Raw genomic sequence first — 27,571 nt, 5'->3', positions numbered from 1 at the left:
GGTGAAACAGGTAAATTTAAGTACTTTTTAAATGTCTTATTGAGTTTAAAACATGCCCAAATCTAAAGTGCACAGCTCTATGAATTTTTATAAAGTGAAGATGCCTGTGTAACCAGAACCCAGATCATGACAAAGAATATAACCAGGACCCAAAAAGGCCCCTCACATCTCCTTCCAGTCACTATCACCTCCCCATTCCCTAGGGTAAGGGTTATCCTAGATTTGCTGCTTTTGAACTTCATGTAAATGGAATCATACAACCTGTGCTAGTTTATGTCCAGCTTTTTCAATTCCATATAATATTTGTGAGTGACATCCATACTGTTCAATGTGGCTGTTTATTCTCATTGCTACAGATAGTATTCCACTGTGTGAATACATGACAATTTATCTAGTCTACCATTCAAGTGCAATTGGAAACTTCTTGTCTGGGGCTAGATGAATAGTGAAGTAATGAATAGTGCTGTGATGAACACTGTTATACACATCTTTGGTGAACATATGTGCACTTCTGTTGGGAATATATGTCAGAGTGGAATTTCAGGGTGATAGGCTATTCATATATTCAGATTTAATAGATTCTGATAAACATTTTCCAAAGTAGATTTATCAACTAACACTTCCACTAACAATGCATAAGAATTCTAGTTCTCTACCCCCCCCAACACGTGGTATTGTCCGAATTTTCCATTTTAATCATTTTGGTGGATGTGTAGTGGTAATTTGTGCTCCCTTGACTTGCAGTGCCAGCCAAGATGAATTAAGACCACTACAGCCTGTCTTCCCTACTGATTATAACTAAAAGCTCAGGACAAAAACATAACAGGCAACTAACTACCTGAGGACTCTCAAAAGTAAATAAGAACAGGCAGATAGGGGAGAAGAATTGAAACTTGGAGAAATGCTGTGTTTTTTCCTGTTTCCTCTTACAGATTTGACCTGAGGACTGGCACCCAGTAAAGGTGTGGTGGCAGCATAGGCAGCAAAAACTAAGAGAAATCCATATTTTCAAACACATGAATGGGGAAAAGCGTTTCCTTTGAGCCAAAGATTGGAGGAATACAGGGCCTTTTTTCCCTCTGAACTTTGACCTGAGAATTGGGGCCTATGCTTGGACAGTGACATCACCAAGAGAAAAATCTATCTTTCTAGACAAGGTAACTGTGGGGGGCCTCTGTGGTCTAGAGAGTATGGAGGGAATCCACTGTTTTTTCTCTTTTTTCTCACCTCTTTGCCCCAGGGTCAGCCCTAGTCAGAAGCTGCAGCTATGGCAAGCAGCTAAAACTCCAAGAGAAGCATTGTATTTCTGGCAAGAGTGCCTTGCAAAAGGATGAGAGGAATATCAAAAAGGGGAGCTGAAGAAGGGGACTCCCTAGTTCTATGACACCACTTAAGTTCTGTGCTCACACCTGAATTGACCATCTGCAGGACAGACACAAAGGTGCCTAGCAAAAGATAAGTGTACTTAATTACAATTTAAACTACTACTGGTCAAGTCCCCAAATCCCTGAGTGTCCTATGTATAGTATAGGACAGACTCAAATCAGCGTTACTCAAATCAGCCTTTGAAAAATGGGAACTGATATGGAACAGCATCCACAGGACGTGAGACTGAATTTATGATTGTAACCAAACTGAACTGACTCCTAAAACAAAACAAAACAAATCAACATTCCTTAAAGGCTTTTGACAGTACCCAGAGTGTATGTAACATAACATTCAAAATGTCCAAGAAAAAAAACACTACAGTTACCAATATACAAACAACTAGAAAAATATAATAATTTCTCAAGAAAAAAAAATCAACAGCTGCAAACCTCTAAATACCTAAGATGTTACAATGATCAAAGACTTTAAAGCAGTTATTTAAGTGGAAAGTAGTTCAAAATGTTCTCCAGGTATATACTGCACTTTAGAAAAATTCTTGCATTTTTGTGTTCCAATCCTTGCATAATATTCATACCAGCGTTGTTTATAAGGACAAAACCTGGGAAACAGAAAGAATAAACTATCAGACAGAGTAAGGTGTCACAGTATACAGCAGTAAAATTAAGGAACTATAGCTACATGGAAATAAACACTAATCTAGGATGAATTTAGAAGCATTTTGTTGAGTGAAAAAAAGAAATTGCAGATGATTACATAACAAACTACTTTTGTAATTCAAGTCTATCGAATTAAACATACATGTACGTAAAGTGTATTTTTTAAAAGCAAAGGAATAAGCCAAAATATAGGAGAGCATTACGGAAAATGGTAGAAAAGCACGGACATAGGATCGGAAAACACACAGGTAATTTTACCAACATTGGCAATAATCTTAGTTCTAAAATTCCGGATTAATGCTCATGTATACATTGCTTATCTCTTTTATCTACTTATGTACCAAAACACAATGTTTCTAAACATCATTCCGCGCTCATAAGAAAAGAACAGAGTTCTCAGTCTTTTATGAACTTTCCTAAAGACTTGGACAGCCCGCTCGGCCTCACCCTCCGCGAGCTGATTAAGAAACCCGCCATTCCAGGGTCCAAACGGAACCGTCATTTCCGTGTCGTCTCCCTAGCTCCGCCCTTCTGAGCGGAAGTACTTTCCTTTCGGGGACCTCCCGCCTGTAGGGGGCTCTCCGAGGTTTCTAGTGCCACGAAGGCCTCCAGCCTGGGCTGTCCCTACGATGCCTGTAATTGTAGCTCCAGAAATAGATTTGCATTATAACTCTTTTGTCCAGAAAAAAAATCGCAAGGCATCTTACTATGCGTAACAACGTTCAAACTCAATTCCGGTCAAGCGTCCTCATTATTAAACTGTGTGGCGGTGGTTAGTAGGCGTCAGGCGGCGTGGGGACAGCCTCAGAGTGCCGAAAGTCCCCGGCCCGCTTCCTCCTGTGAAGACGTAGCTGCGGGTGGCTGTAGTGGCAGCGCCTAAGATGTCGACCAAGAATTTCCGAGTCAGTGACGGTGACTGGATTTGCCCTGACAAAAAGTGAGTTCGGGAAGGGTCCCGAATTGAAGCGGGACTTATCGAAGGAGGTTTTCTGAGGTCGATTCAGTGTTTTTCGTTTTTACGATCTCCTCCCGTGCCTTCAGCCGGGTTGAGGCGGCGAACCGCTGGCCCCCGGGCTAGAAGGTTTCCAGTCTCGCCACGATGAGGTGTTTGGGGAGCCTTTGTTTTGAGTATGCCTCCAGAGTTTCCTCGATACATTTATCCCAGACACCACTTCTTTTTGGGGAGCGAGATGGCCTGCCGTTTGCCCCCACACCCCATCCCCGCCTCAGCCAGGTTTCAGCGATAAGACAATCTCTTTAATCAAGGCCAGCTTGGTATTGGATCTCCCCCACGTGACTTTCTCCCTGCAGAACTTGACTCTTGTTCTATCGTTGTTGCCTTGAACTCAACCTTTTGCTTCTCATAGTTACCGGGTTTTTTTTTGGTTGCTTTTTGTTTTAATTCGGACTTTTCTCTGTTTGTTTATACTGCCCCTCCCCCCCAACACTACAACCCTTCTTGGGTTTTGGAAATTATGACTTTTTGTCTTTACTGACCTTTAATTTCCTTATAAGAACTGAATTAGCCTTTCGCCTCGTTAGAGCCAAAGGCGAGAGGCCTGTGTTCTTGCGCAGTCCTGGAGATGCCTACAGCAGTGAAGCACGTGCTTTAGTAGCTGTGCTTTTTGACGTTGCCGACACCAGTGTGCTCTATTAAATTGTGAGCTTTTAGTGAAGGGTGCTCAAATAGGTGGATCTATTTGGAAATACCGGGAGATTACTATGGAAAGTAATTGCCACAAAAATTGTATGTACAACCCATGTTTAAATAAAAACCTTTGATTTCTTATCCCTAAGCTAGCCACAAATAGAGAGTTCACGGTAGTAAAGAGGAAAAACATTGAAGAAAATAAACTTGGATTTAATTCCAGTCCTATTGATCATAGACCATGTAACTGTAACTTTGCTAAGAAACAGAAACTGGGATACATTAGCTCCCTTATAATGACTACATGAAATAGCATAGTGTGTGTAGAGCAATGAAATGTAGCAAATCGTGATTTTAGAAAGTTAAATCATCTAATGTCATTAAAGGAGACTAAGTCCATATTTCTCCAGTATCTGCCTTTTACCCACGTTTTAGGCAGTTTTAAGTGAAATACTGGGGTTTTAAACATCATAAAGTGATGACTCTTAATTACGTAAAGCTTAAGATGACCTGACACATCAAGTGAATCTAGTAGCATTGAAGAGAACTAGTCAGAGCTATGGATAGCATTTCACTGAGTGGTAAGACCCTATTGAAAACATTCAAAAGGAATAGAACAACAACTTCAGACTTTTATGTTGCTGGTCACTTGTAGAGTAATGTGCTTTGACTGTGTCATTAACGACAGCACACCCATATATTTGAAGAAGGTCTCTAAGAGTGCATTACACCTCAATTGCAAATATATGAGTAGAGTATTATTTCTGCAATGTGTGTAAGTCCAGAAAAACATTTTCATAATAATGTATTTTCAGTGCTTATTTGGGTCATAAAGGTTATTATTTATGGGGAAAACAACCTAAAAATTATTTGCAGTACTTCATTTTAGTGTCCCGTCCATACTTCTTAATGGAAGAAAAGCAATCAGCTTTTTAAAATTTAAGTTTTACATGTCATTTTATATACTTGACTAATATGCAGAGGCACTATTAAAACCATGTTAGGGAACCTGGTAATTTTTTCGTTTTTAATTAAGTTTGCTGAATATAAGCATAAAGTGATACTGTGTTACTTGTATATTGGGGTTATTGGTTGTGGTTGGTTATCTTGTTTCAACCAGGTTTCACAGGTTTGATAAATACCTGCAAAAAGTCAATTTCCTTATAATTATTGAGCCTAGTTATACTTTTAGTCAGTACGACCTGTCTTCTTTCTTTACCATCCCACTGCCTACTTGTAAAAATGTTTTATCAAGATCCATGAAGCCATCTGACTTAATTATTTTTCTCCCCATTAGTCTACTCTTAGAATTCTGTATTTCCTACACATAACACATTTTTGTACATATTTTTTTCTATACTGGGAGTTACTTTGAAGTCGTTAATTTTTTTTAACTCCCCAGTGCCTTATCAGTAATTATTAGAGTAAAATCTCACTTTCAGCTTTGCAAGGTGATTACACTATTATTAACAGTATGTGCTAGTAGGAGGACACTGCGGCACAGAGATCCTAAATGATTTTACCAGGATTACATAGCTAATAAGTGAATGAATGATTGGAGTTTCTTATTCTAGACTTGTGATTTCAAATTGTGTATTTTTCCAACCAAGTTGTGAGGTAATTTGCTTTTTATCTGTTTTGTAGAAGTTGCAGTGGAAGTTCTGGATCCAGGTATATAGTGAGGACACATTAAAAATTGTGTGTGTAGAATATTTAAAACTATAAAGATTTAAAAGATATCTGTGTAAGTATTTTTTACTTTATTTTCAGATGTGGGAATGTAAACTTTGCTAGAAGAACCAGCTGTAATAGATGTGGCCGGGGTAAGCATTTAAGGAAGCTTCTATTAAGATTGAACATACAGATCATTTCTTTCTTTCCCCAGATTCATGTTGTATTATTTTTCTGTTTTCAGAGAAAACAACAGAGGCTAAAATGATGAAAGCTGGGGGCACTGAAATAGGAAAGACACTTGCGGAAAAAAGCCGAGGCCTATTTAGTGCTAATGACTGGCAGTGCAAAACGTACGTGTTTCAGATTTTCCTTCATAATAATGTATCTAGCCGCTACTTGTTACTATTACCAAGTCCTGTAAGTCACATTTACAAACCAAAGAAACCTTTTATATCAAAGGTCTGTTGATTGCTATATAGTCTGTACCTGATGTATAAGGACCTTCTAAGGTCTATTTTTTAAAAGTAATATTAGTTGTTAATGGGGTTGGCTTTTGTCTACCAGTAGACAAATGCTTAAGATGAGCTCATCCCAAAAGGGGAGGGAGGGGTATTTAAAAATACTAAAGCCTATTACTTTCTATAATTGAAAAAAATTTCAGAAACTTTTAGCTGCCATCATTAATGTGAAATACTACAAAATTCATTTTGCCTGTTTACAGAGTAATTTTTAGAATCATAAGTTGTGTGCCATAAATAATTATTTCTCTTTAGGTTGGTTTCTTAATATGTATGATTTTCAAGTTCTGTAGACTTCCAACTTCCATCTTTTCTATTACCTAATAGAAAATCTAATTTTCTATTACTTAAATAAAGTAATGTGCATATCTAATACACATATGAAAGAGGGTCTTACCGAAATTTCTGATGTTAGTTTTAGAGATTTTTCCAGCAACAGAGTAAGTCACTGGATTTGGTATGCTATGGGATTTGTACTTAAACTGATTCCTCCAAAAAAATAAATAATAACATTATTTGTAGGGTATAACCTTACTGTTTTTTGAGGTTAATTCAGAGACTAGAAATTAATGAACCTTTAATTTTATGTTGTATTTTTTTGCGCTAACTCATCAGAAACTATGAGATATAACTTGTCATTTATTTCTCATAAAATGAAAAAGGCACACTCCATATACTGTGTAGCTTTTGCTTTTCCTTAAATAGTTGAGTTTGTCTTTCTTCAAAAAATGTACACTGGTACATTTTCTTTGTTTGCAGTATTCTTAGTAAGCACTTCTCTGTAATAGTGATTTCCTTGTTTTTATTTTAAAATTCTATGTAAAATGTTTACAAAAATTTAACTTTTTTTCTTGTATTACAGTCCACTAATTTGATATTTTTCACTTCTAAAGTTGCAGTAATGTGAATTGGGCCAGAAGATCAGAGTGTAACATGTGTAATACTCCAAAGTATGCTAAGTTAGAAGAAAGAACAGGTAAGATACAAACATACTCTAAGTGATACGAAACGAACTTAAAATTGAATTGATAATTTGTATCATCTTAAAATAAAAAAGGAAGCAGAAGGATAAAACTAGAATTTTTGTTGTAGTCTGGAAGGGCTCTTCCAAAATGCCAGTTGGAAGGGCTCTTCCAAAATGCCAGTTTTATCCTTCTGCTTCCTTTTTTATTTTAATTTTTTTTTTTGTTTTGAGATTGAATTGAGGATTCAATCTATTCTGCATTTACTTTTGTTAACCTTGATTTTTTCCCCCACCTTCATACACAAAGTCATCTTCCATTTCATAATTTCAAATTTATAAAGTACAGCATTAGGGAGCCCTATCCTAATTAATAATGACATTAGAGTACTTCCAGAAGTGCTTATTCTCACATTCTCCCCAATGATTTAGATATTTGTTGTTGTTAATGACAGAGTAATAACCATTTTTTTATTCATTTGATACTCTAGTATGACCAAAAAAAGAGGCAAACACACCTCTTAAGCAGTCGTCTAAACTTAGGCAATAATTCTCAAACTTAGAAATCATTTGAGAAACCTTAAAAATACAGATTCCAAAACCAGAGCTATTGAAACTTTTTGGGATTGGTTCCCAAATATTTGCAGGTGATTCAGATGGTGTTTGGTAACCTCTAGCCTAAATTATAGCGTACGATTGTCTCTGTGTGTTGTCATTTGTGAGGTGAAAATGTTTACCTAATAAAATACAGTTTTCTCATCATCAGCAATCAGCCCAACCACATTACCAGTATACTTCAAGCCCAATTTTCTCATTCAGTGACTCATAAATCATATAATCAAAGTCTTCCTTTTATATATAGCCACGTGGTCAGACCTAGGCTTAGTAAACTATTCCCTGTCTTCTTTTCCTTCCTGACTTTAAACCACTTCACTTCCACTGTGTGTTTGATTCCTGGGGATAAGAGACCCCACTAAATGTACACTGGCATTTTGGAACAGCTCTTCCAGACTACAACAAAAATTCTAGTTTTATCCTTCTGCTTCCTTTTTTATTTTAATTTTTTTTTTTCTTTATAGTCTCACATGTGAGAACATTATAACCTATAACCTAATGTCCTACATATTTTGGCTTTTCCAACCCTCACACCCGCCTCACTCTTCCTCTTTTCTCAGGAAGCAATTCTCCTGTATTGATAAGGTAAATTAAGGACTTTTAGTGAGAGTCTCCTTTTTTTTTAAATTTAATTTTTTCAGCATTTTCCTCCTTCACACCTCTGGTTGTTTATTGTTTCCTTTTTAGTTTAATCTTCATCTACCTTCTGCCTGTCCACAGAATGTTGGGATGCTTTAAGAGGCAATCCCTAAGGTTTCTTTGTTCTATGTTTTCTAGGCTTTTTCTTCTAAGTTTAACCATGCCCAAATGTATGTCTTCAGTTCAGACTTCTTTGACCCATATATCCAGCTGCCTATTCAGTATCGCCACCATGTAAATGTCAAACTCATTATACCAAAACTGAATTCATGATTCTCTCCAGGACCTGACTCTCTTCAGTGATCTCTTACAATTAATACCACCCACCATATGCTTGTTACATAAGCCAGAAACCTAGATGTCCTTCTTAGTAATTTCTTTTTCATTTTCCCTCTACCCCCAAAAGAAGTCCTTCCCATCTCTAAACTAGACAGAGATAACGCTATGTCTTCTTTGAATAAAATAGCCCTCTAGTTGGTGTCTGTACACATTTCCTTCCTACCCATTTGTAGCCAGTAGTTTTTTGTTTTGTTTTTCAAGTTAAACACTCCATTTGCTTAAATCTACTTTGATTGCTTTTAAGGTAAAGTCCAAAAATTTTAAGTTTTGAAAATTGTAATCCATAAAAGCCTCTTTACCCATTCACATTCTCTTTGACCTATTTTGTGACTGACTCCTCTAAAGTTTCACTGTCATAAGGGCTGTGGTGTAACAACTGAAATCATCGAAGTTTGATTCCTTCTCACTTTGCTTTATTTATCTTTTTTCTGTCATCCTGGTATCTTAACCCTTTGCTATTTATCTGACTCTTAAGTAATTGTCTTTGCTGATCACAGTTGGTGTGAATTAACTTACATTGTTGTTCATTGTCTCTTCACTCTTGTAATAAGGAAGTGCAGAGTTCAGGGTAGCACTTCCTATGCATGGGACAAGCTGTGAATAAAAGAAAACTTCTGGAAGGTTGCTGACTTCTGCATTATCCCATCAAATGATTGTATAGTAATTAGCTTGGATTACAGGGTTATTTCTATTTTGAGTTCTTCTTTTTTTGAACCATTAAGGATAACTGAAGTAGGAACAACCTTAATATATCGTGATTTTTATTCTTTTGAATTTTTTCCTTGGGATAAGTTGTCAGAAGTTGAATTGTACAAAATGTACAATCACAAAATTATCAGGTTAGTATCTTAACTCTTCATCTGAAGCATATGTTATATTTTTCCCCTTTTCTCTCTTCATTTCCATTGTCACCACCCTAATTCAGGTCTGTTTTAAACCTGTGTTTGATTCTTTACTGGCCTTTGCTCACATTTTTACATTTTGTTCTTAATTACTGTATTTCCTGTGTATTTCCTTCTGGGAAAATGTTCATGAGATGAATTTGTTGTATGGGTTCACACAACGTACTTTAGTAATCTCTGTGTTGTGAACGTATTTAATTTCTTTTGTGGCCTGTATGAGAGAACATGGGAATAGCTCTGTATTTGTTGTGATAATTCATTTTAAAGTAATTTTACTTAGATATGCAGAATTACCTGTACGAGTTTGTTGTTGACTTCTAAATCTTGGCATAATTTATTTTTTAGAATTAGTTCTCTATGGAGAACGATATCATCTTTCAGTTGTAGATTACTAAATGTAAAAAAACAGTTCCACTGAAAGTCTAGGTGCCAATTTCAAATAGGTTTTTTCTAATATTTTCACATATTTCCACATATAAACAATTTAGTTTATTAGGCATATCTTTGTGCTGCTGGCCTAAAGACAATCGTACAGCTGTATTGTTATTTCTTCAGTTTGCTTTGTTTTTTCTTCATGTGAATTATTTTTCATCTGGATTCCGTGGATTTTTCTTTTCACCTACTTCTAGGTACTTTGAAGTTGTTTATCAAACTTAAAAGTTGTTTATCAAACTACTCTTATCTTAATATGAGGACATGCTGATATTATTAAATATATCAGTTAAAACTCCATATTGTTGAATTGTAACATTCTACAGAGTTTGTAATCCAGAATTAGTATTGAATATGAGTTAATCTCGAGGTGAACATATACCCAGTTCTAATTGTTTCTGTCATTTTATATTTGATACTCTGAAAAACTAGAGCCAAATTTTACTAAGAGAAAGTTATTACTGGATTTAGTACACTTTTCACTTACTTGTCATATGCAGATAAAAGAAAATTCTTACCTATTACATTTGGAGTCCATATTGTCTCTGAAACAAGGTAGGAGGAGGAGGAAAGGGATCATATGCAAGTATTCCAAGGGATAAACACTAATTAATACATTGAAGTTTTCATAGGTATAGAGTATAATGAAAATAAATGATGTTATATTATTGTATTAATGTGGGTTTTTTTAAGTTAAATTTATTATATTACATTATTTTGCTGATTTGTTGGGACAGTGACATGCTTTTTATTTGTGGCTGTGCTATGAAATGATGGTTCTGTAGATGATGACATTTTAAATGCCTGGCTGATACATTTAGTCAGAAATACTAACTTTTAAAATGTTGTTTATAAATTTTTTTAACATTTTGCTTATTCATGAAATCCTTAAATCCTGGAATCACTGCCATTATCTACTGCTCTTGTTCTAGAATATGTGAGATAGGTTGTATTACTCTTGACCACATATTTCTCTACTATTTTTCAGTGGGAATTTTATTCAAAATCTCATCTCACTTTGTCTAAAACTAACTCACTTTCTTATTCCAATTTCGGTTAAGCCTTTGTCAAAAGCTTGACAGTCTAATTGTAGATGTTAGTTATAATATGAAAGAATTATGGTTTACTGATCTTGATTACTTTTCAGTAGACTACTTTCAATTTAAAAGCTTACTGGGTATTTCAGAGAACCTAAGTGACTTAACTATGTATTAAAAGGAGTAGCATTAAAACCATTATGGATGTACTTTATCATATCATTATGTTTCTGTGTAGTTAGGAATTTTCCAAGCTCCATCTGCATTTTAGCCTAGCAAATTTTCAATATGTCAGTGGATTTCAGCCTATCTGCAATTGTTAAACTGACATTTTGCTCTTGATTCTTATGAAGCTCACTCCCAGAATAATTGTGATACACTGCATAGGAAAAGTCCTTTTAAAATGTGGTTATAGCAGGGACTTGAGGAGATGTTTTCCACTCATGAATTTCATGCATTACCTAAGTTACACAGGACATTTTGAAATAGAGAAGTACTGTTAAGTACAGCCACAGGACTTTTCCAGCTCATTTTGAGACTTAGCTGTAATGATATTTAATATGCTTATTTAAACACTAGTAATTTATTAGATGGATAGGCAAAAGTACTTGATAAGACTTTCTCTAGTTGCTTGGAGGTGATTTTAATATGTTGTTATTTTAAAGAATTATCATAGAATAACTTTATGTCCGTCCCCCTTTTTTAGGATATGGTGGTGGTTTTAATGAGAGAGAAAATGTTGAATATATAGAAAGAGAGGAATCTGATGGTGAATATGATGAGGTAAGCTGTACATCAGTGTGCAGGTTGAATACAAGTTAGAAAAACATCTTAGAAAATGTCTTGAATGCAAAGGAAAATATTAAATCTATCTTATTTTTTGAAGTACTCTTTGAGTGTTACAGCAGCTTACCATTTTGTGGGAAATCATAATTGACTTAATACATAGTAACTTAAATACATAAAAATAATTGCTTAAGAAAGTATTAATTTTAATGCCTTTCAGCTGACAGAAATATTATGAAACTTTTTTCTAGTTTGGACGTAAAAAGAAAAAATACAGAGGGAAGGCAGTTGGTCCTGGATCTATTTTAAAGGAAGTTGAAGATAAAGAATCTGAGGGAGAAGAAGAGGATGAGGATGAAGATCTTTCTAAATATAAATTAGATGAGGTAAATTATTTCCTTGTCCTAATTACCCTTTGTCTTATTTTAGTTGTGACATAACATGAATGTTGATGACCTTTGGTACATTGTGAAGATAAATTTTCCTATGTGTTCATTTGTTCTCACAAAGGTTTTGAGCCTCTACTTGGCCAAGCACTAGTCTGGCTCTGGTGATACAATAATAACTTAAACACAGCCACCCTTCTTCCCTTTATGGAACTTAAATTCTAGGATGGGAGAGGACATAAATGAACAAGATGATTTAGATAGAAGTGATGTTATGGAGACACATGTTGTGATAACAGATCAGTAGAGGAGTTTCTTTGGTTGCTCTGGATGGGAAATTCCTAAGGATGTGAAATTTGAGCTGAGCCTTGAATGATTGATGTTAGGAGCTGTCTCTAAGAGCTGGGATCAGAATGATTTCAGGCAGAGAGAACACCAAATAAAGGTTCCTTAAGTAAGAAAAAGCCAGCAACATTAAAAAATATTATATGTACGCTAATGTAGCTAGAGCAGAGGAGGGAGAGTATGGTGAGGGGAACAGAGACTACATCAGGTGTGGTGATGTTTTGTGGGGCCAGAGTGTAAAGTTGATGGTCTAATTTACAGATCCATTTTAAGGGTACTTTTGGGTCTGACCCCTCATACGCAACTAAGCAAATTAGTGTAGAGTAACTTTAAAATTTTTTAAGTGAATGAGGTATATTTATCTGACCTGTATATTTCAGAGTGATGACTGTCAGTATATTTAGATATTGGGGAGGCAGAAAAGATTTCCAAAGTTAGGGAGACCACCTAAAAGGTTACTGTAATATACTAGAGAAAAGAAGGAAGTTCTGAACTCAAGATTAAGAGATGTGAACTCAAGGAGTTTAAAGGGCATAAAATTGAAAATTCTTGGTAATACATTGTGATAGAAAAAGATGAGTACAACCTCTGGGTTTACCTCTTTGAAATGTCTAAGACAGTCCTATCTCTTTAGCTGAAGATAAGGAATATAGTAGTCAAATCAGGACTGAGAGTGAATTTGCTGAGGTAACTAGTAATACATGGAGATAAGTACATAGAACTATTCATCATTTCCAGTAGGTAGCATTAATATCTGGAGGTCTTAATAATTGACTCTGAATATTTGTTAGGATGAGGATGAAGATGATGCTGATCTGTCAAAATATAATCTTGATGCCAGTGAAGAAGAAGAAAATAATAAAAAGAAATCTAATAGACGAAGTCGCTCAAAGTCTCGGTCTTCACATTCACGATCTTCATCACGCTCATCCTCCCCCTCAAGTTCAAGGTCTAGGTCCAGGTAAACGGGTACAGGTCAAGGGTAACATCAGTCAAAATGTCAGTATCTAACTTCTTTATTTATAAATTTCATTTTTCTTGACTGAATAAGCTTTCCTTTTTCTTTTAGAGATTTCACTCAAATCACCTTTTAAAAGATAATTTTTCGTATCTTAGTGCAATGAGCTCACTGTCCAGTATTTTCAGAAATGCAGAATTTTAAAATGAAACTTCTTAGTCCATTTTAGCACTATGCCTTTTATTAAAATAGACTGAAAACTGAGTTAAATCATTACGTACAGTGATATTTAATTATCTAGAGAGTTTACATGTAGAAATTTTAAGTGAAGTAGAGATTGATATATTTTCACTGATGATAAATAAAGGTCTGCATAAGAATTTTCCAGGCATTAGTAAAATCATTGCTTATTACACCGTAATGTTTTAACAATTTACTTTGGTACAGGTACTCTGACTAAAGAAGTAAGTTTAGTCATGCCATGTTGACTTAATGCTCAGAATTTTGAGATGTCCAAGAATATATCAGACAGTTTAGCTAGCTGTTGAACTTGAATATTTTGTTGTTAGTAATATTGAATTCTAATAAATATTCCCTGTGTGTAATCAGCAATAAAAATAAAATTTTAGGTGAGAAAAGCAGTGTCTTACATACCTATTCACAGTTCATTGAAACCTTGGGCAGTGAATTTTAATGTACTTAGATATATAGATGTAAAATAGTAGCTAATTGGGTACTTTACAGTTTTGAATACTGTAAAACCTGAAAGCTTAAAATAATGAATGTAAAGAGTAATTTTAAAGTGAAAATATAATAATCTTTTTCTGAAAGTTGTTTTAGGGGACAAAGATGTATATTAGATTAATAAATGAAATTTATTTCATTTGTGACATTGAAAATTCAAAGAACCATGTCTCCCCTTTTGTCATTTTTCAGTAACATAATTCAGTGACAGGACTGTTAATGTATTTTCTCTTTAATTCTTTAATTTTGCAGTAGACAAAACCTTAGGAGTTAAAAACACAAATGTCAACATACTGAAAGCTTCATGCTAGCTAGAGGCTAAGGAAATAGAAAGGATTTTATAGGGGAAATAGAGATATTTCAGAGAAGTTAAATAAAAACTGCAACATTCAATATTCCTGGATATGTAAGTCCTGGTTTACTTTAAAATATTGGTAAACATAAAGCATTCAGTGTTAAGTATAGTACTGAGTTTTTATTTGTATAGTCTTCAGGGATTTTTAGAATATTTTAGATTTGGAAAGTGATAGTTGATTATTTTTAAAAGTTACCTATTAAGTTTTGGCATAAATATTAAAATAATGAAAAATTTAGCTACCTTAAAATACTGTGTTTTTAAAATCTCTCAAATAGGTACTTTTTTATATGAGAATGAACTCCAATGGATATCTTTCTCCCAATGTTCATATCACAAAGCTCACTTAAGTGGTCCTGGAAAAAAAAATCCTTCCATGTTGTTCCAGGTCCCGTTCAAGAAGTTCTTCCAGTTCGCAGTCAAGATCTCGTTCGAGTTCCAGAGAACGTTCGAGATCTCGTGGGTCGAAATCAAGGTGAATGAGGTAGCATCTCTCTGTAAAGCAGAGAGAGAAAATATTTAAAGGCTGCAGAAGGCGTTGCTTTTTTTCCTCTTATTTTGCTTCTACTTGTCAATTTTATTTTAGCATTAGAAAACTAATGCTCTTGCCTCAGCTTAATTTCTCACTGTGAGATGTTTCCATTGCCAGCAGTGTGCCAAGACATTCCCATGATTGAATTAAGGTGGCTATTTTGCATTATGCAAGCTTTGTTGTTTTTGTACTAGTTTAAATGTGATGAAATAGGGAGATGGAGCCAAGTCTTATGACCAAATCTCTAGTACATTAAAATTATGTTTGCAGTAGTAGTTCACATAAAATTAGAGATATGCAAAGAAAAAGTTTACTTCATTTTTAAAGGAAGAAAAGTAATCCTGTCTCAAAACAGATATTGTTTGGAAGGTTATTGTTTGGCTATTTACAGAAACAACTTTGCCATTTTTATCAGATAAAGTTTCTGGAGGTTTTTATACACATTGCTATTTCTCTGTAATACTACATAGACTGTTAAAAACAGTAAGTGTGGAACAAACACTCTAAATTCCACAAATGAAATAAGTGTGATTAGTTACTTGTGTAGTCTTCAGGATAGTAGAATAACTACTTAATAGCTTATTACAACTTCAGGATCCATTTAGTCAGACTTATAGAGAGAAACAATTTGTAGAGAAGCAGATAAGATATTAGTCTTTACTGTCTTGAAGTTTTTTTCAAAACTTAGTCAAATTGTGCTGCCTTTTTAAGTTAATATATTGACCTATTAAAGGTATATAACATGAATAAGAAAATTACTGAAATTCCACTTGTGTGGAAATTCACACTGAAGTTCAATTTTAGCCCTTTTGGTAAAATAACTACTTAATAGCTTATTAGAGCCAAATCAGCAGCATTAGAGGGTAACTGCAGTTTGAACACATTGAAGAAAGAATGATACACTTCTATTAAAATACAAAATAGAGAGCAAATGAGGTTACTGTCACTATTATGTATTACCATTGTTTATCTGAGTGCTGCTTAGGTGAAGATCTTTAAGTTCTAGTTCCTTTGGAAGCACTGTAATTAAGATTTACAGAACAACCTTCATATCCTTTCCAAACATTTTATCATTGCTTGTAACTTTCCAAAGAATTCTCCTTTTGGGCTTTCTGATTTTATTTTAAGCCCAAAGGTGAATTTTTTGGGAAGTTTGAGCTAAATTCCTTCAACCAAAATATGTAAATGAAGAAAAAAATTTGCCTTTAAACATTTACACATTTACTTCTACCTAAAACATGTGAATGTCAACACTTCATATTTCATGAGTAGTGGTCCTTCATAAAAATATTGTTAAAATAAGTTTTAAAGTTACTAATTTTATTTTTTCTTCAATTTTTTTTTATCAACTTAATAGTTAATGTTTTCTCATTCCTTACCCTATCCCTGCGTTTTCTGTAGCAACTTAACTAATAAGTTGCATACTTCCACGAGAAATTGTTGTGTTTATTTTCCTCAGGAACTTTTTTCCCCAGATGGAAGGATGTATTTATTAGACATAAAATTGTGCAAATGCACGGTTACCCAGTGGTTTGCTACTTATGTTTACTTTTAAATAAAAGTCTTAAAATAAAAAATTCCACTTAAACGTAATAAGCTGGTTTTTAATTATAAATGAGCATGTATCTTAGAATTTTAAAAACAGATGAAATTACAGAAATTGTATTTAAATAGAATTGTTTTCATGGTTGGTTGAACCAGAAGTCTTCTGTTGAGTAAGCAGTAAGTATTCCCTCTTATAAAATTTTCAGTTATAATCTTGTTTATTTTTGGAGCTATCTGTTAACTAAACAATATGCCTCATTTCTTCTTTTAATAAAATGTTTGATTTGTTTCTTAATCAATGAAGATCCAGCTCCAGGTCCCACAGGGGCTCTTCTTCCCCACGAAAAAGATCTTATTCAAGTTCATCATCATCTCCTGAGAGAAACAGAAAGAGAAGTCGTTCTAGATCTTCTTCATCTGGTGATCGCAAAAAAAGACGAACAAGATCACGGTCACCCGAAAGGTTTGGGTTTCTGTAGAAATAAGAATGGGTGTTCTTAAGTCTGTTCAGTAGATTAAACTTCCTACTCAATAATTAGATTTTTATATCACCTTTGTCCCAACTTTAAATGATACTTTTCAGCTTTGAACTTAAAAACAGATTACTTTGTTTCTATGTGCTTTGATGAGGTTATTGAGAAAGTTGTAGCTCAAACCACTCTTTCACTATCTGATCATTTTATTTAAATTTTTTCATGTATAATTATTATAGCCAATTCTCAGTTATTTCTTTATTTTAAGATTTAATTCAGAAGCTGTATGTACAAGTAATTTAGAGGTTGATTTTTATATGTATTAATTTATGCTATTAATTTTACATTAAATATTAGAAATCATAAGATCCTAGGGCATCTAGTAAAAAAATAACTATTTTAGATCATTGGAAATCTGTCCTCACTTAAATGTAAATGCGTTTCCACAGCAAATTATTATTTCTTGCCCTTTATCTGTAAGGAAATTGTTCTTGGAGCTACTACATTTCATCTTGCTGTCTGAACCTTTTTTATTTTTTTAAGAGAAAGACCTTTACTAAATTATTTTATCTGTATTGACATTTTTTAAATTTGGAGAGTGCAAGTGTTGACTATCAGCCTTTTCTGCAACAGTCTAATTACTCAGTTTTATTAACTTTCTCTTGGTTTTCAGTGTCTAATTATATAGTCATTTTAATGGCTTTCTTTGTACTAATCTTTGCAAATCTTCATATCAGCTTATAAAAGTAAGGATTAAGTAAAGTCTCATTATTGCTGGGTTCAGTAGTAGGATTACCTCATGATTCCTATTTGTACAGAATGATTAGTTTTTGCTTCACACTTTAAAATTCAGATATTAAGGTCACACACAACTAGTCTTGTTTCTGTGCATTTATTCCTTTGTTAAAAGCTTACTCCATACTTGAGTGAAATTCATTCTGTTGCTTTCTTACCACTTCTGCAAATTTTTATCTTAGCCACATAAAATCCCCTTAGTTTGTTGTCATCTAAACTTAATGAACATGTTCTCTATTCCATAAGCCAGGTGATTGGTGAAAACACTAAACAACCCTGAGCCCAGGGCCAACCCCTCGGAACACCACTACTTTACCCAGGTTGATATATTGACTTATTCATATTAGCTGCATGAATATAGCCCTATAAGTAATTTTACAATCATCTTGTGTGACCTAGATTTCCAAAATGTAATTATTGATGAATATGTATTCTCATATGCACAGTCAGAAGCCTTGCTGTATCTGTTTTACATGGAGACTTACCACACTGTCTGTAGTGTATCACAGAGATTGGTTTAGTCACACTTCCATTACCAAGTTTATATGCCTATGTTGTATATTATCTTTAGTTTTATACATTTTTGCAAGGCTCTCCTTCATTACTTTAAATAATTGACAGGTGGCTATATCTTGAAATGAGAATATATTTTTAAACTGTAGAGAATTTTAATTAATGGTTATGTCATTAATTGGGCTCACATCAAACATCTAAACACTAGTTAATTATATATGTATGAAGTTTGTATGCCAGCATAATGAGGTTTAGTTTTTTTATATTCTCATTGTCTTACAAATGAATGCTAATACCAGCTCCAGCTTACTAGGTAACTACTTTCTCTATTATGTCTTACAGGCACCACAGGTCATCTTCTGGATCATCCCATTCTGGTTCCCGTTCAAGTTTAAAAGAGAAATAATGTATTAAAATTTACATCTTAAAAAAAAATCCAGTACAGTGCATGAAGCATATTTTTTAAGAAGTTGGTGTCTTACTTGGTCAGAAGTGCTAAATCTGCTAGTAGAGGTGCATGCCTTTCATTGCTTTTCAGAACAATACAGCTGTGTTGATCTGTGAAATTAAAAGTAAATAGTATTTTAAGCCATAATATCCAAAATAGATGCTGTTTATCATTCATTATTTACAACTATTTGCTTCATTTAAAACCATCTCAGCTATGACATGAAATGGTGTTTCCTAATTTGAACTCTTTGTTTTTCTCATTTCCAAATAAGAACTGTCTTGTTAAATTAAAAACAGGATTACTTAGGCTTGCCTGAATTTTGGGCTTAGAGGCAAGACTGGGAAGTAGTTACAAACAAACTGTTAATGTTAACCTGGAAAAGGAGTCAGCCTGTTTATGTTAATCTGTATCAAAGTGATTATCAGGAAGAGTTAAACTAGTTGTAAAACAGCCAACTGGAAATTTCTTTATTTTGAAATTTTCTGTGCTAAGTAAGGATGCCTTAAAATCATTTTCTCTTTCATCCAGTGTTACCTTTTGCTTCACCACATTTAATGCAGAAAAATCTTGTAAACTGAAGGAGAAATGTTATTCATTTCATCCTTTCATGACACATCATTTTGAGCAAGAGAACATTGAACAGTTCATCATCACTGCCATGGTTGTCTGATGAGAAAAACATACCAGAATGTTTATCTTAATATTTTAAGAAGCTTTGTGTGATACCCTTTCAAAATCCACTTATCACCTGTGATAGGGTAGACAAGCTAAGTCAAAAAAACTGAAGAAAGATTCCAAAGTATATTTTGCTTGGGTGAAAGACCAACAGAGATGTTACAAATTCAAGTGAACATTTGCCTTGAGATGTTTAAACACAGTGCATAAAACTTTCTTTTGAGTAACAGATGAACACTTACTGAGTTCTTGTTTCTGTATGACGTAAGCAGCAATATGTGTTTCAATTTACTTCAAGTTACTTATGGCTTAAAATACTTCTCAGTTCTGTTTTATTTCTCAAGTTAAAATCTGGTCACTTGAGCTTCATTTTGTCTTCTGGTTTAAAAACAAAAGCTTCTCTTAACAGTATCTTCGGTGACAATGCAAGGTAAGTATATTAAGGGAAATCAACAATTGTGCTTGGGGACTTTTTGTTATGGGGATCAATACCCACTTTTTTTTGTTTTGTTTTTTCCTTAACATTATTGTCTACTGCAAGTAAAAAAATGTTGTAATATTTAGTAGACAGACCAAACAAAATTATATCTCTTTTTTATCTTAAAATAAGTGATTTTTCTCTTCAATTGATACAAAGATGAAAGCAAAATATCTAATGTAGAAATATTTTGGTGATATTTTTACAGTGAATTTCCCCTTGTTTTCTTATGTCTTAATTTTCTTTGCTACGTTTACTATAGGTTGCACAAGAACTTTTACTCTCTTATAATTGTGCCTCAGACTTCTTGAAAGTCCACCTTCTAAATTGCCCAGATGATCTTCTAGATTCTACGTGTTACCATTGGTTATTCTTGTCATTTCTGTATTTAAAACTTTGGCTGTACTAAGCAAATGCAAGGGTTATAAATTAGCTAATAGTAGTTTACAGACAATTAAGATGATTATGATTTCATTTGGTTTAAGCTGTACTAGTTCATTTCATAAGGAAATGATGCTGTAGACAAATGTAAATAAAGCCTGTGAGTCAAGCATCAAGTGGCGTTTGTGAAAAATAAATCAGAATTTTTAAGCTCTGATTTAATGTTCTTTTTTAACTAATTATAGTCTTGTTGTTTTGATTGTGCATTTTAAACTCTTTATATTCACTTATCTTTCATATAATGTCACCTAATTTTTATGAGTCCTTGATTTAAAGCATTATAAAGCCATGAACACCATAACATTGTATGCTCAAAATATTTGTCTTTTTTTTAAAAGGACAGTACACAAATTAGTTAAATACTGCCCGCCAGAATATTATATACCTTATTTCATATGGTAAAATATTACTACATAATGTGCTTCCTAAATTACTTATTCTTAAAACCCACGTTATAGCACTGAAGAACTGTGCCCTTTAACCACAAAGTTTTCTTAAGTTTCTTTTTGGACTGCTTTCATCTAAACAGTATTGAATGATATCTGATAAGTGTCCAAAGTCCAGGCAAGCTCTGAATGTAAGACACATCTCTAGGCACAGTTATGCAGGTAACATAAGTCTGTTTCCTGTCTATTTCCTCTCTTTGTATCCTGGCATCCACAGCCAGTGTTACAGATATAAGGAAGAAGGTAGGGAACCTCTCCACTCTGTCCCTATTTTTCGCATAACTGTTGAGTAAATAGAAATAACCTGTAGCTTTCCTACTCTGGAAATTGTATTGTTTTATCTCTGGAAAGTAGAGTGGACAGCTTTAATTAAAGGCAGTTTGAAGTTATATATTGAGAGATTTACAGGCATAATCTAATTTTCCCAATCTTCGCTTCTACTGTATATCCCGTCTTACATAAAGGGGGGTTACAACTTAATGAAATAAAAACTATCCAAGGGAGCCACAGGAGTGGCTAAATGAGGATTCACCTCTAGATCTGAAAGCACATTTGAGGATTACTTATAATAAGCAAATAACCTGTTTGAGATGATAAATGTTAAGCCAAAATGGTCAAATGTTTTTTAATATAATTCTGTAAGGGGGTATTCATTCAAGTCATTTATAGGTAGGTAGACAAACACATTATTTCGGAATAACTTTAGATTCATAGATTCACTGAAAAGTAGCAAAGATTGTACAGAGAATTCCCAAAACTGCCACCGTTCACATGTCACACATTACCCCATACTTTTCTCTAAAGTAAGAAACAATAATATATTACTATTAATTACAATCCAGATTTTATTTGAACCTCACCATTTTTACATTACTCTGTTCCAGGATCCAGTTCAGGCTACCACATTGCACATAATTGTTGTCTCTCCATATTTTGGAGTGACAGTTTTTCATTCTTTCCTTGTTTTTGATGACTGACAGTCTTGAGGAGTACTGGTCAGGTATCCTGTAAAATACCCCATTTTTAAACTTTGTAGTTATTCTCAAGAATAGATGGGATTATTGGTTTGGGTAAAGATTACCATAGAGGGGAATGTATTCTCATGATATCAGGGGTACATGATATCCAAAGGATGTCACTGAAAATGTTAACTGATTACTTGGTTAAGATAGGATTTGCCTAAACTCATCCTTGTAGTTGTTATTTTTCCCTTAAGCTACTGCATTATTCGAAAGCAAGTTCCTAAGTATAGTTCACCTTAGAGTCGGTTGGGAAGAATTAAACCCTTGTGGGGGTGGGCTGTCTACTTGTATTTGGAGTTTCTCTGTAAGAAAGTCATTTGTATCTGTGTGGACTCGTAAATATTGATACAGTTTAGGTCATAGTCTAAAGCTATTATTTTATTGTTTAAACTGTTGCAGCTTTGGCCTTTGTAGTCCTTTCAGGTTGGCTCCTGTGTCCTTTTTACATGCCTTCATTTTCCAATAGAACAGAAATTAAATAATGGAGAGAGGGAAGGGTTGTTGGAGAGCTATCATCAAGTGGATGAGGGAATAAGATCCAGAATCATGAGTATGGCAGGGGCCACTCTTGGACCTTAAGTAGGAGCCTTGACAGTTCATTATAGTATCAGGAGGGGTGGATCCTAGAAGCTTGAGAGCAAAGCTTGCAGTTACTGCGAGTGACAGGTAAACATGTTATGATTTCTAGTCACACACAACAAGGGTGCTTACACAATAGTAGAGGGTGTTGTACCAGTACACACACACAAAAGAGAAATGTACTGAGTCATGTTCCTCAATGAAGCCGGAAGTATACAGGACACCCTCTTTCCCATAACCTCAATCTAGTGTGAGAATTATCTTCTTTCATGGTAGAAATAGAGTCACTGATAAAATGCAAAGAATCAAGTTTGCCTGAATGAAAAGGTAAAACTTAAATTGACTTGAAGTAGTTTTGAAGGACAAGTTTATAGATGAGTAAAGTCAGCTAATTTCAAAGGGAACGAAATATTGTGGTTGTGGGAAACCTTGGAGAAATAAGGAACCTTATGTAATGCTATGAATTAAACTGGACCACACTGAACACTGACCAAAAACAGTGATTAAAGATCTTAGTGTTATGCTCAGAGAATTTTGTACCTATGCTAAAAAAGAATCTGTAACCTGTTACCATTAGGGTCATCAAAAAGGCTGAGTACCTCCAACCTGATTTTAGTGAAGTTTGCTTAAATGGGTGTGATCCAGTGGTAGAATTGGCAGTGATATTTGATTTCTTTTTTTCTTTCCTTGGAGTCAAAGTACTCAATTTGGGATGGGTCACATGTGATAGCTGTGTGATCTTGGGCATGTTGCTTAAGCCTGGCAGATAAGTATACAACAAATAATTGACAACCCCACCCATGTTATTTCATATATACTAACACTCAAATGTTTATTCCCTACTTCTTTCTACAGTGCCAGATTCATATCTCTAATTGCCTACTGTAACTATAAGTTTCACATCTAAATTCTCCCCACAATATCTGACCAACACAACCAGTTTTACATTTCTCATTGATAAAAAGCATTATCATTAACTTGGAAACCCTCCTAGATTTTTCTTTTGCCTCCCTACTCTAAATCAAATGTGATTTACCTAGAATTGATAGTGTCACCTCTTAACCCTCAAATCCACACTGCTTCATTACTGCTGCTATCTCTCCTAGTTTACGGGCTAAGATACTGCAGTTGGTTTCTAAATGGCCATCTGGCTTCCAGTCCTTTCTGGCGTATAGTAGTTTTTTCATAGTATTTGTTAAATGAATTTCATTAAGCAGTGATCCTGTGCCAGGATGGTCTTGTTAACAGGCAGTTCTGTTTTTGTTTCTTCTTTGCTTAAAACCTTTCAGTGCTCTCCAAAGGCTTTCAAGGTTAAACGAAAATCCTTTTACATATGAAAGTCTTTTATTTTTTTTTCAGTACTCCTTCCCTTTCCTCTCCCTTCTCTGCTCCTCCCAGCCCCCAAACTCCAGCATGCTTGGACACATACTGCATGTGCACATATACACATGCACACACCCACTAGCTATGCTGAAGTGCTTGAAGTAGATTGTCATCGTACAAGTTTCCTATACCTGGAATGCTCTACACAATCAACTACCATCCCTTCCTCATTTGGCCTTTGTGACTCAGTTCAGAACACTAGGATGCTATGCCTGGTTCCTCTTAAGTTTCCGTAGGAATCAGGTAGTTCTTGAAAGGCCTCTCTATCTCCAGTATTCTTCCCGTAGAACAGTCTGTTGTCATGGCAAACACTCATTGTTTGACAAGGGAGTCAGTTAATATGTTACCATAGGAGGTTTTTGATCACTTGTCCTTCCTGATACTAATAGAGAATAAATGCTTGTTCACTGAGAGATGTTCTTTTGATTGCTGAAGGGATTTTTATTCTGAAGTTAATGTCTTTGCAAGATAGACCAGTATGAAAACCAGTTAGCAAACAAGTCTCAAAAGGAAACAATTTTTTCTATTAAAATTTAATAAGGCTATTTCCTCACAAGCTGACGGTTTGAAGTTATTCCAGCTGTGCTTCATTGGAATATGTAATCTAGAAACTGCATGTAAGTAAACTGTTGATATGCCAACTTATATTTATTGTAGATAACTAAGATAGGATTGGAAACAAAGGTTAGCCTCACTGGAATACATTTTCAAATCTGTTTAGATTATTTTTATATCACCCATGACAGAAGCATTAAAAATTATTAAGCTGGAAGCAACACTTGGTTGGCTATTGATTTATTCCTAACATGCCTCTGCAGAAATACTAACCCAAACAACTTTGCTGTGAATTAGTAAGTTGAGTTCCTCTAGTGTAAGAGCCTTGAATTAAGTGTAGTGGGTGCATCATGTGCAAAATAAGCAATGAGTTTTTAAAGTAATTCGCCTCACTGTTCTGATGTAGGAGCGGATAATAGAGGTCAAAATGGTTCAGTGTGTATTAAAATAGTGTTACAAATTTAGGTCTTTAGAACAATAGGCGCATTGTGCACTGGTTATACCATGTAATGTATAGTTTTAAGGCTTTAAGAACTTTCAGTGGGAAATAGCACAGAATATATTGCTTGATAATTACACTAGTGAAATACTTTGGCAAAAATGATTTGGACATCTACAGGCATACCTTGTTTTGTGCTTTGCTTTACTATGTTTTGCAGATACTGTTTTGTATTTTTTAATAGCTGAGGGTTTGTGGCAATCCTGCCTTGAGTCAAGTGTCAGCACCCCTTTTCCAACAGCATTTGTTCCTTTCTTGTCTCTCACATTTGGATAATCCTTGCAATATTTCAAACTTTTCATTATTTGTTATGGTGATTTGGTCGTGATTTTGGCCTTTTGAAAGCTCAGGTGATGGTTAGCATTTCCTTGCAGTAAGGCATGTTTTAAGTAAGGAATGTACATTGTTTTTTAAGGCATAATGCTAATACATTTTAATAGACTGCACTGTAGTGTAAATATGACTCGTGCACTGGGAGCACAAAAAATTCATTTGACTCCTTTATTTGCAATATTCATTTTTATTGCAGTGGTCTGGAACTGAACTGAATATCTCCAAGATATGCCTATACTTGGGCTTATATACAAAGCACTGGCTGATAACGAAGAAAAATGTGTAATTTAAAATTTGAGTTATTGCTCAGTAATGAAAATATGAAATCAAAAATGGAAATGTTTAGACCAATTGTTTGGGATAAGAAAATCATGAATTAGTCTTATTAATCCTCTTAATGACATTATCTCAAACCTACCTGTAGGCTTCAGACCTTTTAATGTTCCTTCTTCATTGATTAAATACTTCTTCAGAATTCTGGGCAGGGAAAATAAATCATTGTCATTCTTGTAATTTGAAAACGGTACCCATTAGACCTTAAGGAGAATTTTAATGTGATATTAGTGACTATGATCAAAGAACAGGAAATATTTGCACCTTTTAAGTGATATGATTGGAATTACAAGATTGCATTGCCATATTATCAACTACAGCTATCGTGTGTGCATTGAAAAGAAAAGGTCAAAAAGTATAATTCATTCTCTACCAACAATGAAGAGCACATCATTACTTCTCAGGCTGCCTAACCAGTGCTACAGAACCTGAAGTACTAAAAACTCTAGGATGAAAAAGTGCTGAGAGAGAAGATTGGGACATTTCATTTGTAATAGTTATGTTTTTATGTTTTTCCTCAAATTAATGATGAAAATATGTTTAAACCCAGGCTTGTCATAAAGCATTCGAGGTCTAAGGGTAAGTGCCTGACCATGATCAACTACATACAGGATGACAAACCATGACCTGTGAGCTTGGTGAGCCATTGGGAAAGCAGCAAGCCTGTTTCCTTTACATTTGAAAGACTTGACTTAAGGAGAGGGGGGAGTAAATGTCAGGCTTTAGAGTTAATTTAGATGTAAAGGAAAATCATGTTCAAGGATTATAAAGATAACGAACACTCATTTTAGGTACACCATTTCATTCTGTGTTGGTGCCATTTATATTTCCTAGGGTTTTATAAACAAGTATCTCCATTGTAAAACCTTTAATTTTTTTCATCACTGGGTGAGTTAGCACAGGCATTAAAGAATTGGGTTTATTTCCAAATGTTGATTCTCTTGCATGCTAGGGAGTGAACTAGTTAATGGTAATGCAGCAAGGTCTTTTAGTGGACCTTCCATTAAATCAAGAGAAATGAATTACAAAGTTTTATTAATACTATGAAGGAAATAAAGAGTGGATGTATATGGCACTAGATAGGGTGGGGAGTGGAAGATCTAAAAGGTCAGGCAAATTATCCTTAACTGTATATAATTCCTAAAAGGCCTGTTTCAGGGTTGCTTAATCTATTCTAAGATGATAGCTGATAAAGTTGGTATATGGCTTAATGAAAAACTGGCTTAGGATACAATGGTACAGGCCCTACCACTGAAGACTTAGGCTATAGAAAGGAATTTGGGTTGTATTCTAAAGAACAGTTGGAAAATTATTGAAAGGTTTGACATGGTCTCGTTTTAATATAAACAAATACGGCTGCTGCTTGGGGAACAGAAAGGCATACTTGATGGGAAAGAATAGGGAAGGCTTGTTTAAGCAGATTTAAAGTTACAGCATTTATGTAACCAAAACAAAATTTGGAGATAAGTGTATGACTAAATGTTTTGTAGGTTTAAAACAATTACAGAAGTACAAGAGGAAGTAAGTGGTTAAATCATGAGATTCCTCAAGTACTAATTTAGGGTATATATAAGTCAAAGAAGCATATTTTAATCTCAATAACTACTCATAGAATAACATAGATGGCACAATAAAAAGTTACTAGATAAGAAAAATAATGAAAATTTATTATAAATGAGGTGGTAAAGAAAAAAACATGAAATACAGCATCAGGCCAGGTAACTTTATCATCATTTAAATAATACTCAATTTATAGATTATCAGATGATTAAAAATTTCATAAAATCCCATTATGTCTTTAGTTACATTCAGAATGAGAACACATTGAAAAGATGGGAAGGGTATGATGCAAATATTAACCAGTATGTGGCAATATTAATGTAAAATTAAATAGACTAAGCCTGTAAGTATTGAGACAGGAGCAGTTAATAATAATAAAAGGGTAATTGAACAAATTTGTATTACATAGTAACTTCAAAATGTAGGTAGAACTGAAAAGAACAAGTAGGCTCAAATAGAAATCAATGCCTTTCTCAGTAATTAAAATAGCATTAAATTAAGCATATGGAATATCTGGACAACATGATTAATTAGTTTGACCAAGTTGATAATTTTACAACAGTACACCCAATAA

The 27,571-nt window shown here is 34.2% G+C and overlaps 1 protein-coding gene across 4 annotated transcripts; it reads left to right on the top strand.

The window, feature by feature from the left end:
• The first annotated feature begins 2,830 nt into the window (after positions 1–2,830).
• Positions 2,831–20,444, top strand: ZRANB2 (zinc finger RANBP2-type containing 2). Of its 4 annotated transcripts, none has more exons than XR_008997036.1 (11): positions 2,831–2,982; positions 5,464–5,516; positions 5,609–5,717; positions 6,779–6,861; positions 11,517–11,593; positions 11,848–11,982; positions 13,119–13,288; positions 14,773–14,859; positions 16,766–16,924; positions 18,585–18,755; positions 20,109–20,444. XR_008997036.1 is itself a non-coding variant. In XM_036890143.2 (11 exons), exons 1-10 carry the CDS (start codon positions 2,927–2,929, stop codon positions 18,007–18,009), a joined length of 963 nt encoding a protein of 320 aa, XP_036746038.1. In that variant the 5' UTR covers positions 2,831–2,926; the 3' UTR covers positions 18,010–18,049; positions 18,585–19,134. The 4 variants fall into 4 exon arrangements, 2 of the variants coding, with proteins under 2 accessions (XP_036746038.1, XP_036746037.1); XR_005025787.2 differs by adding an exon at positions 17,980–18,049 and having other exon boundaries at positions 18,585–20,444; XM_036890143.2 differs by lacking the exon at positions 20,109–20,444 and adding an exon at positions 17,976–18,049 and having other exon boundaries at positions 18,585–19,134.
• The last annotated feature ends 7,127 nt before the right edge of the window (positions 20,445–27,571 follow it).

The sequence above is a fragment of the Manis pentadactyla genome, chromosome 4, assembly GCF_030020395.1.
Source record: "Manis pentadactyla isolate mManPen7 chromosome 4, mManPen7.hap1, whole genome shotgun sequence".
In the NCBI taxonomy this organism is placed as follows: domain Eukaryota; kingdom Metazoa; phylum Chordata; class Mammalia; order Pholidota; family Manidae; genus Manis; species Manis pentadactyla.
This window is presented reverse-complemented; position numbering and strand designations above follow the sequence as displayed.

Bases quoted from the DNA above. Each gene is read 5' to 3' on its own strand.
- ZRANB2 (XM_036890142.2), top strand. From the start codon at position 2,927: ATGTCGACCAAGAATTTCCGAGTCAGTGACGGTGACTGGATTTGCCCT. The intron at 2,983-5,463 runs GTGAGTTCGGGA...CTTTATTTTCAG, and splicing joins TGGATTTGCCCTGACAAAAA to ATGTGGGAATGTAAACTTTG. The intron at 13,289-14,772 runs GTAAACGGGTAC...ATGTTGTTCCAG, and splicing joins AGTTCAAGGTCTAGGTCCAG to GTCCCGTTCAAGAAGTTCTT.